The sequence below is a fragment of the Ctenopharyngodon idella genome, chromosome 18 (genome assembly GCF_019924925.1).
Source record: "Ctenopharyngodon idella isolate HZGC_01 chromosome 18, HZGC01, whole genome shotgun sequence".
NCBI classification, from domain to species: Eukaryota; Metazoa; Chordata; class Actinopteri; order Cypriniformes; family Xenocyprididae; genus Ctenopharyngodon; species Ctenopharyngodon idella.
In genome coordinates this window covers 15,081,758-15,101,780 of record NC_067237.1, presented here as the reverse complement: position 1 = coordinate 15,101,780, position 20,023 = coordinate 15,081,758, and the positions used below count along the sequence as shown (strand labels likewise).

General features: G+C 35.3%; 1 protein-coding gene across 13 annotated transcripts in view; it reads left to right on the top strand.

Annotated features, from left to right (window-relative positions):
* The window catches only part of LOC127499713 (protein mono-ADP-ribosyltransferase PARP6), a 35,256-nt gene extending 15,455 nt beyond the window's left edge, over positions 1-19,801 (top strand). For 4 of the 13 annotated variants that reach the window (XM_051870214.1, XM_051870212.1, XM_051870215.1 and 1 more), the window contains 15 exons: positions 519-669; positions 919-1,050; positions 4,331-4,426; positions 6,675-6,767; positions 6,843-6,968; positions 7,572-7,637; positions 7,926-7,993; positions 8,098-8,146; positions 8,226-8,338; positions 10,659-10,731; positions 12,600-12,669; positions 14,006-14,085; positions 14,159-14,225; positions 15,461-15,545; positions 16,829-19,801. In XM_051870214.1, coding sequence (XP_051726174.1) covers positions 519-669; positions 919-1,050; positions 4,331-4,426; positions 6,675-6,767; positions 6,843-6,968; positions 7,572-7,637; positions 7,926-7,993; positions 8,098-8,146; positions 8,226-8,338; positions 10,659-10,731; positions 12,600-12,669; positions 14,006-14,085; positions 14,159-14,225; positions 15,461-15,545; positions 16,829-16,931 — 1,372 coding nt within the window. In that variant the 3' untranslated portion in view covers positions 16,932-19,801. Of the gene's footprint in view, positions 1-518; positions 670-918; positions 1,051-4,330; positions 4,427-6,674; positions 6,768-6,842; positions 6,969-7,571; positions 7,638-7,925; positions 7,994-8,097; positions 8,147-8,225; positions 8,339-10,658; positions 10,732-12,599; positions 12,670-14,005; positions 14,086-14,158; positions 14,226-15,460; positions 15,546-16,828 lie in introns of those variants that run through there. The other 9 variants (XM_051870223.1, XM_051870222.1, XM_051870221.1 and 6 more) reach the window with 9 other exon arrangements.
* Positions 19,802-20,023: the final 222 nt, after the last annotated feature.

Here is a 20,023-nt window from a genome sequence, read left to right as displayed (position 1 = left end):
AAATATTTAATGTATTTTGGGATTGTTTTTATTTTTATGGTTTAATTATTACCTTTTTTAACTTACCATCAACTCACAAACCACCTACAGTTCCTTCACAAAATATTTAATGCTCTAATTTTCAACATAATTATTTTTTCTCTTTGTATTTTTATATCAGTACAAGAATATCCTATTCAAATCTATGTGATAAATTAAAGCTAAAAGTAAGGTCAAAAGTAATCTAAAAGTCAGATTATATTACCTAAATATGTAATAGATTACGTTACTAACTACAGTTTTCATCATGTAATTTGTATTCAGGAATGGACTACATTTTAATATTCCCAGCTCTGCTCATAGTTCCAAAATGGATAAATGTGTGTTTGTTGCTGATGACAATAAAAATACAATAAAAATTGGCATAACAATCAGAAATATGTGTTTTACTAGTCAGAAATCATACTTAAGGTAATTCCAGCATGACGTGAGCGCAGCATGAACTCATCCGCTGGCTGTGGCCTCCATCTTGGCTCCAGGTCTCCCAGTTTCCCCCTGATCCAGGACACAGTGTTGAAAGGCAAACTGAGCGTGCCGGAGCTCAGAGTCACCCGGCTCATGAACCGCTCCATCTCCTGTACCATGAAGAACCCCAAGGGCGAGCTGTTCAGCTACCCTCCGAACAGCCAGGTCAGCATCCCGTCTTCCCTGACTGCACGTTTTCCTTCCGAATCACTCTCTTTCCCGCTTCTCCATACCCGTGACCCCTCAGTGGCTCATTAGGGACTCCACGTGACAGATAAAACTTGGCTGCAGATTCCTCTCGTAGGACCAGTCCCCCATCCCAATCCCCAGCCTCTTTGCCCTTCGACACCCCCCTCGCCTAACACGGCTGGCTGGCACCTTTCCCATAATGCTTTGTCTCCGTTAACCCATCAGACTGTGGCTGTCCCGGCGGGCAGGGCCCCTGCGCAGATTACCACCCGCCAGCTGATTGAGTTGTTTTTCTCATCCCAGGCGGGCGGACACTGCAAGAACATCCCCACGCTGGAGTACGGCTTCCTCGTGCAGGTACCCGTCACACCACAGCCTCACCGCCACGCATGACTTCATCGTTTCCCATCATGCCCAGTGTACATCTAAACATTACATTTGTGCATGTCGAGTGCAGCTTCTTAGTGAACATCTGGGTGAATCATCATCATAAATCTCATAAAAGATCATATGCATGATGACGCAGAGAATTAAAGCACCTACAGAAAATCACAGCTTTATTTTGAAGTTTAAAAATTTACGGAGCCCTGCACATGACATGCTGACAAAAATATATACAGTGACCATGAATTAAGAATGCACTCTCTTGTTTTAGTTAAATTGTGGCCCCAAATTAAGAATTCGTACCTATGACTCAATAATTTGTTCCCTCATTTAAGAAAATCGTGACCATGTTGAACTAATTCGTTCCCTCGTTTTGATTTAACAAGGGAATGAATTACAACATGGCCATGATGTAGTAATGCAAAGGAACAAATTATTAGTAAAACTAGGGAACGAATTATTATATCGTGTGCACGATTTAGTAAAATGAGGGAATTAATTATTATATTGTGCACATGATTTAGTAAAACGAGGGAATTAATTATTATAATATGCGCACGATTTAGTAAAATGAGGGAATGAATTATTGTCATGCGCACGATTTAGTAAAACGAGGGAACGAATTATCATTTGTACGATTTAGTAAAACGAGGGAATGAATTATTATATCATGCGCACGATTTAGTAAAACGAGTAAGCGAATTATCGTTCATATGATTTAGTAAAACGAGGGAATGAATTATTATATCTGTGCACGATTTAGTAAAACGAGGAAGCGAATTATATTGTGCGCAAGATTTAGTAAAACAAGGGAACGAATTATCGTTCGTATGATTTAGTAAAACTAGGGAATGAATTATTATATTGTGCGCACAATTTAGTAAGGCATTATTATATCTGTGCACAATTTAGTAAACGAGGGAACGAATTATATAGTGTGCAAGATTTAGTAAAATGAGGGAACGAATTATCATTCGTACGATTTAGTAAAACGAGGGAATTAATTATTATATGTTGCGCACAATTTAGTAAAACAAGGGAACAAATTATTATATGTTGCGCACAATTTAGTAAAACGAGGGAACGAATTATTGTTTGTACCATTTAGTAAAACGAGGTAATGAATAATCGTTCGTACAATTTAGTAAAACGAGGGAACGAATTATCGTTCATACGTTTTAGTAAAACGAGGGAACGAATTATATAGTGTGCAAGATTTAGTAAAACAAGGGAACGAATTATTATATGGTGCGCACAATTTAGTAAAACGAGGGAACAAATTATTGTTTGTACGATTTAGTAAAACGAGGGAATGAATTATCGTTCATACAATTTAGTAAAATGAGGGAATGAATTATCGTTCATACAATTTAGTAAAATGAGGGAATGAATTATCGTTCATACAATTTAGTAAAATGAGGGAATGAATTATCGTTCGTACAATTTAGTAAAAACGAGGGAACGAATTATTATATTGTGTGCACAATTTAGTAAAACGAGGGAACGAATTATCGTTCATACGTTTTAGTAAAACAAGGGAACGAATTCTCGTTTGTACGATTTAGTAAAATGAGGGAATAAATTATTATATTGTGCGCACAATTTAGTAAATCGAGGGAATGAATTATCGTTCATACAATTTAGTAAAACGAGCGAACGAATTATTATATCGTACGCACAATTTAGTAAAACAAGGGAACGAATTATCGTTCGTACAGTTTAGTAAAACTAGGGAACGAATTATTATATTGTGCGCACAATTTAGTAAAACGAGGGAATGAATTATCGCTCATACAATTTAGTAAAATGAGGGAATGAATATGACGTATTAGTAAGTCGTGGAAACAAATTGTTAATTTGTGGCCACGATATACATATTTTTTCCCACATATCATGTGGAAATTAAATATTTAATTAAAAAAAAACAACAACAGTCCAGTGAATTATTGAAAATTAATGCACGCCTAAAGTGATAATGTAACTTGAATGTGCGTTATTATTCAAGAATTCATCTGGAATAATTTGTTTTGTTTTTACCAGGTTTACCACTTATACATGTGTTTATCTCAAGACATTTTCAGGTTTTCATTCTTCAAAGGCTCTCATTTCTTAACTTGAAGGGTTAGTCCACCCAAAAATAAAAATTCTCTCATCATTTCCTCATTCCATCAACGATGTATATGACTTTCTTTCTTCAGATAAAGATTTTTAGGAAAATAATCCATCGTCGTGACGCATTTTTGGGTGAACTATCCCTTTAAATCTCTTTACGCTACATATAAAGTGCTTAAAACTGCAGTTATTAGTTCATAAAGAACATGGTGGAGTGATGTGCAGCTGTAACTTCATAGCCGTTCTGTTATTACAGCAATAAGGTTCAAGAGGTCATGCTATAGAGTGAAGAACAGTCACGGCTAAAGCATGTTTCAGTGGCATTCACAATATAGCATTATATAACAGGAGCCGTATTGCTGAAATAACATCACAGCTATATTTAGGACACATCCGCATTCATTCAAATGTGATTTTGTGAAACATGATGGTGAGCTTGGGGTCGGTAAGATTTTATTTAAAAAAAAAAAAAAAGAAATTAATACTTTTATTCATCAAGGATGCATTACATTGATAAAAAGTGACAGTACCACTAACATATGACTGTTTTCAACATTGATAATAATCATAAATGTTTCTTGAGCAGCAAATCATCATATTAGAATGATTTCTGAAGGATCATGTGACACTGAAGACTGGAGTAATGATGCTGAAAATTCAGCTTTGATCACAGAAATAAATTATACTTTACTATATATTCACATAGAAAACAGCTGTTTTAAACTGTAAAAATATATCACAATTTTTACTGTATTTTTTATTAACTTAACACAGCCTTGGTGAGCAGAAGAGACTTCTTAACAAATCTTACTGACTCCAGACTTTTGAACCGTAGTGTGTATTTTGTGTATTTTAGCACAACTGGAACACTGGATTGATCAATCAGAATCTAGAATTGGAACAATAATTAACAAGAAAATTAATTAAAGAAAATTAAACAATGCAAAAATGAATAATGCAGTTTCCAGTTTGTCTTTTTGGCTCATAACCGCAGTCATCATCAAGCCATATTACACAACAGACTCATGATGTGCTCCATTTCCTCTGTGATCGCCCTGCGCTCCTCTTGATCTTCCTCTGACAGTGGATCACTTCAGCTCCGCGCGTCTTCTGATTATCACCTCTGTGTTTTCTCTGTAAGATAATGAAATACTCTGAGCAGCGGATCCCCACTCTGAACGAGTACTGTGTGGTTTGTGACGAGCAGCACGTCTTTCAGAACGGATCCATGCTGAAGGTGAGCGTCAGCTTTAGGCTGTCAGAACTGTGGCCACGCGATTGACCTGCAAAAAATGATGTTCTTTGTCTTGTTTTCCAGTACAAACATCTAAACATTCTTAAATCAAGATACATTTACTGGAGAAGCAAAATTAAGTCTTGTTTCATGAAAAAATGTATCAAAATTAGTGTGTTTTTGCTTAAAACAAGAAAAAATATCTGCCAGTGGGGTAAGAAAAGTAAGATTGTTTTTCTCTGCTGGCAGATATATTTTTTTCTTGTTTTAACCTTAAACTCACGTAATTTTTCATAAAACAAGACTTGTTAACTGTCATTGTCCCACTAGTGCTTTTTATTGCCTTTTTTCCTATCACATATTTTAGTAATCATCAAAAATTAGGTATCATTCAGAAGCTTAAACACAAATTCATCCTATGAAACCATTTTAAAATCGTCTTTGCAGTCTCCTCCCCCTAGTGGGCAGTGTCATGTTTCATATTACAGAATTTACTGCACTATTTTTTTCTAAACTTGACAAATATTCCATATTTGTTGACTGTGATAAAAGTGATATTGTGAGAGAAATGTATTAATTTTTTGACAGGAGAACGCAGTATTTTTGGTACAGCGCCTAAACAAAATCTCACAGGAACCTCAATTTTTGTGATATTAATTTAAAATTTGGAACACAACTTGGTTAGACACATGGCTTTGATTTTATTCAGTCCAAATTATTTTGTAAAATATATATTTTGAATAAAATAAAAATATTTAGTATAGTACGTTTAATTTACAGTAAACTTTTTAACACTTTTATTTTTTAATAAAAAGAGACCAACCTTAAGTCTGTAGTTCGGATAGTGCATTTTCATGTCTATGTTCACCAAAAAATTAAAATTATGTCATCATTTACTCACCCTTAAGAAGATATTTTGAAGAATGTGGCTAACTAAACAGTTTCTTGTCCCCACTGACTTCCAAAGTATTTTTTTTCTATACTATGGAAGTCAATGGGGACCAGAAACTGTTAGGTTATACCAACATTCTTCAAAATATCTTCCTTTATGTTTAACAGAAGAAAGAACTTCATTCAGGTTTAGAAAAACTTTTTAGAAAAACATTTTTTGGGTGAACTATCCCTTTAAGTAAATGCCTTAAATCTTGATTTAACTCTATGGTGTTGTTCGGCCATTTTAGACCAGAATTTCTATTTATTTATTTATTTATTTTTTAAATCACTACTTCATCACTCAGGGACTTTTGCGGCAGTCGCTATGTGGCCCCAAAAAAAAAAACAAAAAAAAATCGTGGGCTTGATTTGAAAAAGCTAAATGGTCGTAAAAAAATAGTCACACTTGTGTTGTTCGCGGTCAAAAATGGCCGCCATAGGAAATAAATGGGCAAAAATATTAAAAGACAGATCATTTTTTGTGTGTACAATCTACAAATCACCCACGATGCAGAAAAAAGTGCACAGCAATGAAGAGGTTACACTCTAAAACATCGAGAGAACTAAACACTTGTACACTATTATACACACACACAAATGAACCGGTGTGGCTGAAACAATATGGCAAAATTGAGCCTGAAGACTCAAATAAGAGGTTGAAATCAGGTTGATTAGGCTCTGATAAAGCATTCCTCTTCATTTGTGTTACATTTTTATTGAATTTTGATGTTATGTGTAACAAAATGTCCTCTGTGTTCAGGTTTGACTGCAGTAAAATTAATGCAAAAACTGACACTTCAAATCAACATATCAAACAAAAATATCTAAACCTTGACAAAAAGACGTCTTTGAGAGTATCTAAATATATATATCCAGATCCACAACTTAAAAAAAATAAGTATTTATGATGGCACTAATCTAAATCCTTCAAAAATTGGATTTTTGTCTCTATTTTAACATGAAATTGAAAAGTAATTAAAAAAAATCAGAATGTTTTTGTATTATTTTCAGTGAGAAAAAAATGTATCATAATTATTGCATAAATATTAATTAGTACCATGAAATTCTCTCAAAATACAAAATAATAAAGAAAAAAATATTATTGAACAAAACTATATTACATTGATTTTACTGAAAATAAAAAAGTCACTTTTGACCGCAAACAACACAAGTGTGACTCCCAAATGAACAATACCAGAGGGTGTTCCGATATTTGTACTGGAAAACAAAACATAACTACTTTTTTTGCATTGTGGCTCATCATGTGTTGCTCATGTGGCTCAGTTCATGCCTCTGATTGGTTGTTTTTTCCCGCCAGCCCGCGGTGTGCACGAGAGAGCTGTGCGTGTTTTCCTTCTACACTCTGGGTGTGATGTCAGGAGCGGCTGAAGAAGTTGCCACAGGCGCTGAGGTGCGGTCGTACGCTACGTGCTTGTTCAATTTATCTGTATCCTTTCTCTAAATGATGTTTGATGTTGATCTTCAGGTGGTGGACCTGCTGGTGGCCATGTGTCGAGCCGCTCTGGAGTCGCCCCGCAAAAGCATCATCTTTGAGCCCTACCCATCCGTGGTCGACCCCAATGACCCCAAAACACTCGCATTCAACCCGAAGGTGACCGTCTCTACCTGCACTCATATGAGCTGTTGCTCTTTCTGCTACTCTGAAAATTAATTAGTATAGATGTAGATTTAGTGGATTAAAAAAAAACATTTGTTTTTAGCCAGAAATTTGCAATGCAAGAGGGCTGAAAGCATCATAGTTATTAGTTAGCAGCATGTTTACAATGTACTGATTATTATTTTTGTCTTTCTCAGTATAAATATCTAAACAGAAATTGGCTTATGAGATCAAGTCTTGTTTTCTTCCAAAAAATATTAAAATTAAATGAGATTATACTCAAGAAAACAAAGATAAATATCTGTCCTTGGTAAGAAAATAATCTTGTTTTTTCTTTGAATTAAGTTGATTTTTCTGACCCTGTGGACAGATTTTTTTTTTTTTTAAGCATAAACTCTAATATCTTAAGTAACTTTGCTTCTCAAATTAATCTTGATTCAAAAATGTTTAGATATTTCTAATCAAAATAAGACAAAAATATTAAGTGAGAAAAAAATGTTTAGACTTTAAGTTTAACCAGCATCAAATCTCTCCTTTCTTTTGTGTGTGTGTGTGTGTGTGTGTGTGTGATTATTGTACTGATCCTGTGCCGAACAGAAGAAGAATTATGAGCGTCTGCAGAAAGCTTTAGACAGTGTGATGTCTATTCGAGAAATGACGCAGGTACAGCAGCAGAAATAAAGCTGAGCAGATATGTTCATTAATATTTCATGATTCATCTGGTTTGATTGTCCAGATTTTTTTTTTTTTTGAGGAGGAGCTCAAAAAGAAAACCTTAGAAAGCCAGAAATTATGCTTAAATCTCTATAGCATATCTGTCCTACAATGTTCAAATGAAATATCCTTAGTAAATCATTCACTTGCTAAATTAAAGTTTGAATATATATATATATGATACTGATAAATGAGTTATCCGAGGCTGTTTTGCCGTAACTGTACTTGTATTTTCAGGGCTCGTATCTGGAAATTAAGAAGCAGATGGATAAACTGGATCCTCTGGCTCATCCGTTACTGCAGTGGTAAGTTAATAAGAAACAGACCAGACATTACAGTGATTTTACCACAGTAAATGTGTTTTGGGCCCCCTGGTGGTTTATTGCACTCACTGTGTCTCTCTCTGCAGGATCATATCCAGTAACAGGTCTCATATTGTGAAGCTGCCACTCAGTAGGGTAAGATGAACACTTGTAAATACAACAACAGCTTGTCATTGTTCATCTTCTTCACTTCTGTATTCTTCTCTGTGTATAGCAGCTGAAGTTCATGCACACGTCGCATCAGTTCCTGCTGTTGAGCAGTCCGCCAGCGAAAGAAGCTCGATTTCGCACCGCTAAGAAACTCTACGGGAGCACCTTCGCCTTTCAGTGAGTCACAGTGACCTGCTGAAGCACACGGACACACATCACACAGAATCAGACTCGCCCCGTCTGCACTCGCTGCATGAAACACTTCCATCATTATTAACACAGCTGTCTTCACTGAAGGCAGTCCAGCAAACTACAGCTTTATTGAATATAACGGGAGTTTGTTGCATCATGCAGTATAACGGGGTTCCCGAAGGTCCTTAAAAATTAAAGTTTTAAGAAAAGTGTTAATTCTCATTTCAAGTGCTGTTAAATTTGGGGGGAAAACAGGAATCACGATATGGTTTAATGTGCATATTAAACTTCAAAAGGCTATGAATTAATTGGGTAACCCCATATATTTCTGCTCTTTCTTCAGAGAGTGATATTGCATTTTCAGCCGGTGTATCGAAAATAAGCTAATGTGCATTCTCAAAATCTAAACAATTAGTATAATAATAATAATAATAATAACAAATAATATGTATGTGTGTATATATATATATATATATATATATATATATATAATTTAGAAAGGCATCTATCTTTTATAAACATCCAATTTATACACTGAAAAGTGAATACATCTAAAATTTGTTTCTATTAAGTTACATTATTATTATATTTTTTCTACTCACTATAATAACTGTTAAATGTTATTTATTTATTTATTTTCAATCTTTTTTATTTATATTAATCCATTTTTATTTATTTTAATAGATTAATAACTAACTAAAAATAATATTTATTTATTAAACTTTATTTATTTTAATTTAATTTCTTTATTTTAATCTTATTATTTCTTTATTTTTTATTTTTTAAGTTTTTCTCTAGACTTTTCCCAGGACCTCAGTTTGAAAATCCCTGTTTTAAATGAAAATAAATATGAAACAACAACAACAACCTTGTTTAGTTCCCTTTAATCATTGCTGTCAGAATTAGAAAAACAATAAAAACTTATGAATATGGCATTTAGCATGAATCGGGCACAATCCACAAATCCCGTGTTTTATTGAGAGAGAACCATTATCCAACGTTAAGCATGAAAATTAGTTTTAAATACATTAAATGGTGTTTTGGCCTCAATTTTATTCTCTTATTTGATCATATTCAACAAGTAAAATCTTAGAATAATGTTAAAATGTTTATATAACCAGGTTCAATTCAGTTCATTTTAGAAAAAAATACTGCAAAAAATGCTTTTCTTACTTAGTATTTTTGTTTTGTTTCCAGTACAAATATGTAAAAAAATCTTAAATCAAGATGTATTTACTAATGTAGTAAATTGCCATAACATATTATGTCTTGTTTTCTGGGAAAAAGGAGTTTTTGCTTAAAAAAAAAGCAAAATTATCTGCCAATAGGGTAAGAAAATCCATCTTGTTTCTGTTTGATTTATGATTATTTTTCTTACCCCATTTTGCCAGATCATTTAGCTTTTTTCACTTAATTTTGATTTATTTCCCCAGAAAACAAGACATAATATCTTATGGCATTTTACTACATTAGTAAATACATCCTGATTTAAGAATTTTTAGATATTTGGACTGGAAACAAGACAAAAATACTAAGTAAGAAACACATTGTTTGCAGTGTTGTAGGTTAAGAACAAAAATGTGACTTATTTATGAGTTTTTGTAGCTTATTCATTTAAATCTGGCAAGAAATCAGATTTATAAGTCGTTGATCAGGTTACTATTCAGAGCGCAATGAAATGTTCCTGACAGACCACCAGTACAAAAATATCAGGAGGGTTAAAGATAATAACAGGTTTATTTTGGGTGCAGACTTTTTATAAATTTGATTCAACTGCAGGTGGTCTTAATTTAAAAATGCCAGGACAACGCTTCAGTTATTTGCTGCTATTTCTGTGCTTTTTATGTTATTTTTATCGACACATTTCCACTTTTAGACCTTACAAGAAATAAAAGTCGTCCAAAAACAGCCAACAAAAGTCTAGCGTAACTCTTTCAAGAAGCAGAAATATCTCCAGACGGCTGTGTTTAAAAATACACCTGTGCCGGATTTAACATCCGCTGTGCTGTTCCTTTCTGAACGTTGCATCATAGTGTACAGGTCATCAGAATTTTTGTCACATTTATAAAACTCGATTTTGACATTTCCTGAAATGTGAGTGGTGCAAAACTATAGGACGTCTGCTATGCAGTTGCTAAGGTGTTGTAGGAAGAGTTGCTTGTTGTTCCAAAGAGTCTTGCACCATCTTGCACTGTGATTTTGTGGTCTGCAGGATTTTTTCACCTGTTTTATCATCCACCTCCAAAATAATAATGAGCATCGTAACATTTACTTACTGCTATTTCCTCTCTCTGTCTCTGTCTAGTGGTTCCCATATTGAGAACTGGCACTCGGTTCTGAGAAATGGACTGGTCAATGCCTCTTATACTAAACTGCAGGTATGTAAATGACATCAGTCAGCTGATCTCAGAGCGTCTCCTCATTGGACAGCTCATGTTCTCAGACTATCCAGATTTCATTAATGGTTAGATTCATCAGACACCAGAGTTCTGCTTCTTTTATTAAAGAATGGAGGGTGTTTGATTGGCCGTATGCCACATTATGTCATGAATGAAGATGAATATGAGTCGGTCTCCAGTGTTGTTTCTTTTCATTTCACTGAAGTCTTTGAGATCGGTGTGAATGTGGCGTTTAATGAGGTTTCTAAGGGGTTTGTGTTCAACAGTTTTGTCCAAGAAAACAACAAAATGATCTGTTGTTATGACATCTGTCCATGTTGATCATCTGTCTTCTGTTGCTTGTTGACGTCATGTTTTTCTCCTGGAAGGACGTCTGTAATTTCATTCAGTCCTACAGCTGTAAACTCTTGTTCATAACGCATGTTCATGTATCATTGTCTTCACTGGAAGCCATCATCATCCATCTTCTTCCTGAGCAGGTCTTTCCTGCGTCACTCGTTCCTCATGCTTTACTCCATATTCTCACATGATGCTGTTCTTTTCATTCTTGGCTGTGATTGGCCGGTGTCATTGAATGAATCACCTCATACGCCTGTGATCGTGTCAGAGTTGTGTGTGTTTGCTTTCTGTGTGTTGCTCTTCTTGGTGCACTGCAACTTGCTTAGTATTTTTGTCTTGTTTTCTGTTAAAAATATCTAAAAAAATGAAGCGAGTTTATGCTGAAAAACAAAAATATGTCTGTGAGGTCAGAAAACAACATTATTTTTCTGACCCCTCTGACATATTTTTCTACACTCTAAACGATGCTGGTTTAAAAACAACCCAAGCTGGGTTAAAAATGGACAAACCCAAAAATTATGATTAGGTTCTTTTAACCCAGCAATTGAGTTATATTTATTAATTATGATTGGGTTGTTTTAACCCAGCGATTGGGTTGTTTTAACCCAGAGATTGGGTTATATTTATTAATTATGATTGGGTTGTTTTAACCCAGCGGTTGGGTTGTTTTAACCCAGAGATTGGGTTATATTTATTAATTATGATTGGGTTGTTTTAACCCAGCGGTTGGGTTGTTTTAACCCAGTGTTTGGGTTGTTTTAACCCAGTGTTTGAGTTATATTTATTAATTATGATTGGGTTGTTTTAACCCAGAGTTTGGGTTGTTTTAACCCAGAGATTGGGTTATATTTATTAATTATGATTGGGTTGTTTTAACCCAGAGATTGGGTCATATTTATTAATTATGATTGGGTTGTTTTAACCCAGCGGTTGGGTTGTTTTAACCCAGAGATTGAGTTATATTTATTAATTATGATTGGGTTGTTTTAACCCAGAGATTGGGTTATATTTATTAATTATGATTGGGTTGTTTTAACCCAGAGATTGGGTCATATTTATTAATTATGATTGGGTCGTTTTAACCCAGTGATTGGGTTGTTTTGACCCAGCGGTTGGCTTAAATGTTTGTTAACCTATTTTGGGTTCATTTTAAGCAAGCAATACAGTAATTTTTAAACAATAGTTGAGTTAAATAAAACTACCCAGCAGGTTGATCAAACATTTAACCCAATCGCTGGGTTAAAACAACCCAATACCGCTGAGTTTGTCCATTTTTAACCCAACTTTGGGTTATTTTTAACCCAGCATTTTTCGAGTGTATCTTGTTTAAGATATTTGTAATGGAAAACAAGACAAAAATACAGAGGGAGAAACTCATTTTTGCAGTGCTGTGTTGATCTGATTCTTGGGCTCACATGTGAAAGTGTCTCTGCCGCACTTTGTTTCTCTTCCACGGGGAGCGTGTTCGTCGTATAACTCTCTCCTCCTGTTCTTCTCTTTCATCAAAGCTGCATGGAGCAGCGTATGGGAAGGGCATCTATCTGAGCCCCATATCCAGTATTTCCTTTGGATACTCAGGTACGATCCAAACCTGCGTCCTCCATGTGTCCGCTCTGGGTTTGTGTTCGCTGGGCTGTTCTTTGGGGCGTCTGAAACCAAAAGCACATCTCAGTCTCTCTCTTTGTAACAAACACATCAGCCATTGTTTTCTGATCCATTTAAATGTTTTGCTGTGCATGGATGCTTTGATTTTAATACTCTTTTTGAATCAATAATGTGTTTTTTCTGGGGTTTTTTTCTGTTTTTCCTTTTCCAGACTGCTAAAATTGTGAGTTTATATCTCACAATTCTGAGAAAAGAAGTCAGAATTATAAGATAGAAAGTCGCAATTACCTTTTTTATTTTTTATTTAGTGGCGGAAACAGGCTTCCAAATGTTTTCCAGTGAAAATTTCTTTAAAACTAAATGTATATACTTGAGAAGCAAATTTGTATAAGATAATACACTGCAAAAATTTTTTTTTTTTGTCTTGTTTTCCAGTACAAACATTTAAACATTCTTAAATCAAGATACATTTACTTGAGAAGGAAAATTGCTTAAGATATTATGTTTTGTTTAAAACAAGCAAAATAATCTGCCAATGGGGTAAGCAAAATAATCTTATTTCAAACCGAAAACAAGATTATTTTGCTTACCCCATTGGCAGATTTTTTTTTTTTTTGCTTGATTTAAGGAAAAACTCACTTATTTTTGACATATTTTTTCTGAAAACAAGAAAATAATTTTTACTTGTCAAGAAAATGCTTCTTGATTTAAGAATTTTTGGATATTTGGACTGGAAACAAGACAAAAAATCTAAGTAAGAAAAGCATTTTTTGCAGTGAAGGATGTTTACTGGAAAACAAGACAAATTAAATTAAAAAATCCTGACTAACAACATGATTTTTGCAGTGCACAACACATGCCGGTGATGATGCCAAAGTCGTCTCAATCTCACGTTTCCTTCAAAGAAAAATGAGCTCTGCACTGGACACTTAAACCTGCCGATCAAACTAAAAACCACTAACATCATGGATCACAATGCTGAATAATCTTATCACCAACAATGACAACCCGGTCTAGTTAGTAGCTGTGTGACGAGTGTCAAAATAACCAACAACAGAATCCTGCAGGAAGTCTGTGGAGGAAAACTGTCAGTATGACCATCAAAGAAGATCCAGGACAGAATCTCTCAACAAAAAAAAAGAGAATGTCTACAACAAGATTAGAAATTTAACAAGCTGTATACAGAAAAACATAATAAGTTATATAATTCTATGATTTTGTTCTGGCTTCATTCGAACACCGACATCATTTCACTGGAGATGAGATGAAATGTTGTCACATAGATTTCTGTGTGTTTGTGTGTGTTTAGGAATGGGGAAGGGACAGCATCGCATGCCCACTAAAGATGAACTCGTCCAGCGTTATAATCGAATGAACACAATGCCACAGGTACGACAGTGACGTCACGTGTATTTACAATCTGTGCTCGTCAGAGGTATAAACGTGTGTGTTTGTGCTTCAGCAGAGTCGGCCGATACAGTCGCGTTTCCTCCAGAGCAGGAATTTGAACTGCATCGCTCTCTGTGAAGGTAAAGCATCTCAAACACCTGATCTCACAGAAAACAGTGTCACAGCTAGAGTTGAGGGAGAATCTAATCGCAGCGGTCACTTTTATTCACGACTTAAGCCAGAAAAACAAAAATTGTTGTCGTGCCTCCCCTAAAGGGAGGGAGTAAACAAGAAACAGGTGGGATTAATCAATTAACAAATGAGGAACTATGGAAACATATGGGAACATACTTAGAAACCATGGCTGTGTTCAAAATCGCCCCCTATACCCTTAAATATGGCAGTATTTGAGCGGACAGCCATTTGTAGTGGTGTCCAAAACTATAGTGGACGTTATCAAGTGCATTCATTCAATCCCACAATGCTCTGCAATTACAAATGTACAACTCAATGGCTAAAGAATAACCATAATCTGAATGCCGAATGAATTCCTGTGTCTGACCAGAAGATGGTGCCCGCAGCTGAATCATCCATCCATCCATTTTTTAAACTGCTGGTCCAATGTGGGTACAGCGTAATATCATTCAGGCATAAATTCCTTTTAAATTGATTATTAAATGGCTTAATTAAGGTTTATACACTCCCTCATGTAGACTATATTAGTGGACTAATGTAGGGAGTAGTGAATGAGGGTATAGGGGGCGATTTTGAACACAGCCCATGACAACTGAGGAGACAAGAGAAACCTCATGTGACAGTTTGTTTGATACATTTATATATTGAATAAATTGACTTGTCTTCTCTTAAACCCTGTTTCTCAACCAAAATTTGTGCATGTTATGATGAGTGTGAAGTGTTATGTAATAGTTTTATTATAGTTGCATTAATGTTTGAATTAGCTTTTATTTTTATCTTTTTAGTTTTCATGTCAATTTTACATTTTTTTTTTTTTTTTGTAATTTTGTTATGTGCTTTTGTCTTTTTTTTTTCAACGTGCATAAACAATGCTTCTATCGCTTGTTTCTGCTTCTTCTTCGCCCGTGTTTTGATCTGAAGATTCTGTACTGTTTCAGAAGATGCATAATAGCGCCCCCTATGGTATAACAGTGAAAAAACTGAAAGCCTGAAAATTGCATCATTGGTGGGGAAAGAGATAACAATTTTAGTGCTTTAACTTAATCTTATGTCAGTTAATTTTTCAACTAATATTTATACTTTATTTTATTTCAGCTTTATTTCAATTAACAGAAATGTTTTAAATAGTTTTAGTTAACGATAATATCCCTGGTGTGAACATCTGTTTCTCTGTTCACAGTGATCACATCAAAAGACCTGCAGAAACATGGAAACATCTGGGTGTGTCCGGTGTCTGACCACGTCTGCACACGCTTCTTCTTTGTGTGAGTGTCTGTGCCAGAGAATCTACGGAAGCCCTAAGAGGCCAAGCATTGTTGTTTTGCTCTCGTTTTCTTGTGATCTCAACAAAACAAAACTAGGGATGCACCGATTTGAAAATTTTGGCTGATGCTGATAACCGATAATTCTTTATATTTGAAAGCCGATATATTGGCCGATAAATCTAAATCCAAATTTTTATATAATTTTTGAGAGCCTGATTACAAAAACAAAAGTCTCACCATTAAAAGCCATGTCCCAAACACACAATTATAATGTTCTCATTATAATATTATGTAGTCTATATGACAGACTTGTGCTGTACATGTTGTACTTAACTGTATTTTCCTTTTTGAAGTGATTTCAATCATATTTAAAGCAATTCAAAACCATCATGGTGGACAGTGCACATCTGAAGTGTCTCAGCTGAAGGAAATAAGCCATTATTTATTGGCTTTAATATATCGGCCAAATTTTCTTATCGGGCCGATAATGATAACATTAAAAATGAACATATATCGGCCGATACTGATATGGTGACTGATATATTGTGCATCCCTAAACAAAACAGCTGTTTTCTCATGATCTTGATATAACAAAACTCAACACAACATAACAAACTTTGTTTTCTAATGACCTTGTTTTTTTTTATGTTGAGTTTTGTTTTATCAGGATCATGAATAAACAACTGTTTTGCTATGTCAATATCACGAGAAATCAACTTATGTTGAGATCACTAGAAAATTGATTTGATATTATGAGAAAACAAGAAAGAAAATAATAATGCATGACCTTTTAGGTCAACAGTAAGATATATATTAAGTAGTCCTGTCAAATTAATCGCAATTAATCGCATCTGACATAAAAGTTTGTAAATAAATAATGTGTGTGTATATATATATATATATATATATATATATATATACATGTATATTGTAAATATGTATATATTTACAAACTTTTATGTTAGATGAAAATAAACAGCACTAATATTAAGTAAATAAAATGTGTATAGAAATACACAAAGCACAGACAAAAATAATGTATGTACACATATTATTATAGATATTTGCAATGGGAAAAAGTGCACAGAAATTGTGACTATGTACAGGTTGTTTGATAAATATGATTGATTTACATATTGCATATATAAATATATTGTACAGTGGTGCTGTTGCACATTAATAAATATTGCAGAATAATAAAAGTAGCTTAGCTCACACACAAATGATTTTTGGATGAAATATTCTTTAAATGTGATGTGTGCCGTCTCGTGTGTGTCTCTCAGGTATGAGGACGGTCAGGTGGGAGACGCTAATATTAACACACAGGAGCCTAAGATCCAGAAGGAAATCATGCGCGTCATCGGCACCCAGATCTACTCCAGCTGAACGGATCGGTTTCCTGCAGAGACGGTCGAGACGGACACATTTCCGGGCGGAAACAGAGAAGTGCCCGGCATCTCTCTCTCCTGCCCGCTGTCGTTCCTCGACTCTATTCCATCTATACTTTCTTTTTAGTATGGGATGCGGGTCTCCTCCGGTGTGGATTTCCCGTGTGGGGCGGATGAGCGACCCTCCGTTTAGATGAGATGAAGGAAAACTCCACACACGCTTTTATCGAGTGCAATAAGCCCCGCCCACGACCCTTTCTGACCTCTGAGTTGAGCTGCCGTCAGTCAAAAGCAGATAAGCGCCTGATTGGAGGAGACGTCGGCCAACAAAACTGTTCTGATTTTCTCTCGCTCGAACTCTTTTTCATATCAGTTCCAATCTGTTTGACGGATCACTAAATATCCATAAACATGAAAAACAAAAAAAGTCATTTAAAAATGTTTTTCCATCTCTGGATAGTAAATGATGAATCTTTGTGCATTCTTATTGTGTTTGTAAGACGTTATCCGCTGCTTTTTCTGACTGATGACACGTATTAATATCCCAGATGTATTTATCTCTGAGTTTCCTGCTGAAATCAATTTCCTGTCTTTTGTTCCTCAGCTCGCTGAGCTCCGCTTACACGCGTACAAGCGCTCGGCGTGATTTATCGCGGAACAGAACATGGATGAGAGGACAGGGACACGTCGTTACTCATCTTTATGCTTTTATCTTCTGGATGGCGCCGTCTGCGGCTTCTGAACCGGCGGGAAAGCGCGAGGTTTAGGGCCCTTCAGTGATGTCATCTGTCCTGTGGAACAAACTAAAGCAGACGCGTCAGAGGCTTTTAGTTCTGCTGTCAATTCTCAGACATTCCTGAGTGCTTGTGGGTAATTTCCACAAAGCTTACCTGCAGTCAAACGTTTGGACATTCTTCATTCCGACACTTTTCCACGTGTTATAATAGTAAACTGATGCAAACCGGGAATGATGTAGGGATCAAAACATGTGACACAAATTAAAACAGAGTTGAGATAATCTCTTTTTCCCTATTGTGACATATATTCATGTGTAATGATATGCACGGATAAATAATTTATAATAAATACTGCAAAATTCCATAAAAATAAGAATTGTCGGTAACACTTTACAATAAGCCTCCATTAACTAACAATGAGCATTGCATTTGTTACAGTATTTATTCATCTTTGTTAACGTTAGATAATAAAAGTACATGTTTTCATTGCTAGCTCATGTTCTAAATAATAAATATTTTCTAAAATAACTAATATAGTTAACTAATGTTGACAAATGAACACTCCGGGTTAAAAACAACCCAAAATGGGTTGAAAATGGACAAATCCAGTGACTGGGTTGTTTTAACTCAGCGGAACTGAGTTGTTTTAACCCAACGCTTGGGCTACTTTAACCCAGCGATTGGTTGCTTTAACCCAACAATTGGGTTGTTTTAATCCATTGGTTGGGTTGTTTTTAACCCAGCGATTGGGTTGTTTTAACCCAGCGATTGGTTGCTTAACCCAACAATTGGGTTGTTTTAATACATCGGTTGGGTTGTTTTAACCCGGCAATTGGTTGTTTTAACCCATCGGTTGGGTTGTTTTAACCCAGCAATGGGTTGTTTTAACCCAGTGATTGCATTGTTTTAACCCAACGATTGGTTGTTTTAACCCAGCAGGATTGAGTTGTTTTAACCCAACGCTTGGGCTATTTTAACCCAGCGATTGGTTGCTTTAACCCAACAATTGGGTTGTTTTAACCCATCGGTTGGGTTGTTTTTAACCCAGCGATTGGGTTGTTTTAACCCAGCGATTGGTTGCTTAACCCAACAATTGGGTTGTTTTAACCCATTGGTTGAGTTGTTTTAACCCAACGATTGGTTGTTTTAACCCAGCAGGATTGAGTTGTTTTAACCCAATGGTTGGGTTGTTTTGACCCAGCGGTTGGGTTAAATGTTTGATCATCCTGCTGGGCAGTTTTATTCAACCCAGCTATTGTTTAAAAATGGCTATATGGCTGACTTAAAATAAACCCAAAATATGTTGGAAATTAAAAATCAGACACATAATTACTAGAAGCAACAATAATAATCAAAAGGTGAACATTTATTAATAAGCAATTTAATAAATGTTTATTGTTTAGTTATTATTCATTAAACTTATTAATAAATGTTAACTTCCAACCTATTTTGGGTTCATTTTAAGCCAGCGATATATAGTAATTTTTAAACAACAGTTGGGTTGATTAAAACTACCCATCAGGTTGGTCAAACATTTAACTCAACCGCTGGGTTTGTCCATTTTCAACCCAACTTGGGTTGTTTTTAACCCAGCATTTTTTAGAGTGAACCTTTTTGTAAAGTGTTACCAAAAAAAATGTAAAGAAATTCATATATATTCTCAGTTTATTTTTGTCTGCAAAACGAATGTCAGTCATTTAAGCAGATGCTTTTCGATCAGAAGGTCTTTAGGAGAACTGCAAACATAAATTCAGTCTTTAACGTCCAAACGTTTGATTGCCGGCGTATCTCGTGTGTTTTGACTGTATTCTGTTGCTCTGGAACGGTTGTAAGATTGTATTTTGTGGCGTTTTTGACACGGCCTGCGTCTGATTCTCTCTAATGCACCTTTTCTGCTCGACTCTGTCAGACGTGCAGGCGTGATGCGGTCAGGTGTAGATCTTCACTGTAAATAATCTATATGTGAGTGGTGTGATTGGACAGGAGGAATGTTTTCAGGATGCTCTCTGGATCTTGTTTCTGTTGTCAGACCTGTCGGATCTCCTGGTCTTCGGTCATGCTGTATGAACTGCGATTGTACAGGTGGAATTAATGCTGAACAATAAATAAAAGGAGGTTTTGCACAATTTTAGATGCTTGATTTCTCTCTGACATTCACTAATGTTGGTGTTTTTTTCATGCAGTGGCGTCTTTTTGACACCAGGTGGCGCTTTTGCTTCACTTCAACTCTGAACAAATGAAACCTGGACAACAATAAAGATTTGCTGTGAATGTTATTTTTGCAGTGGATCCTGAGGTGAATCTGGAGGATGTTGATCTGTGATTAACAGTGTTGTAATATGATGTTATCATC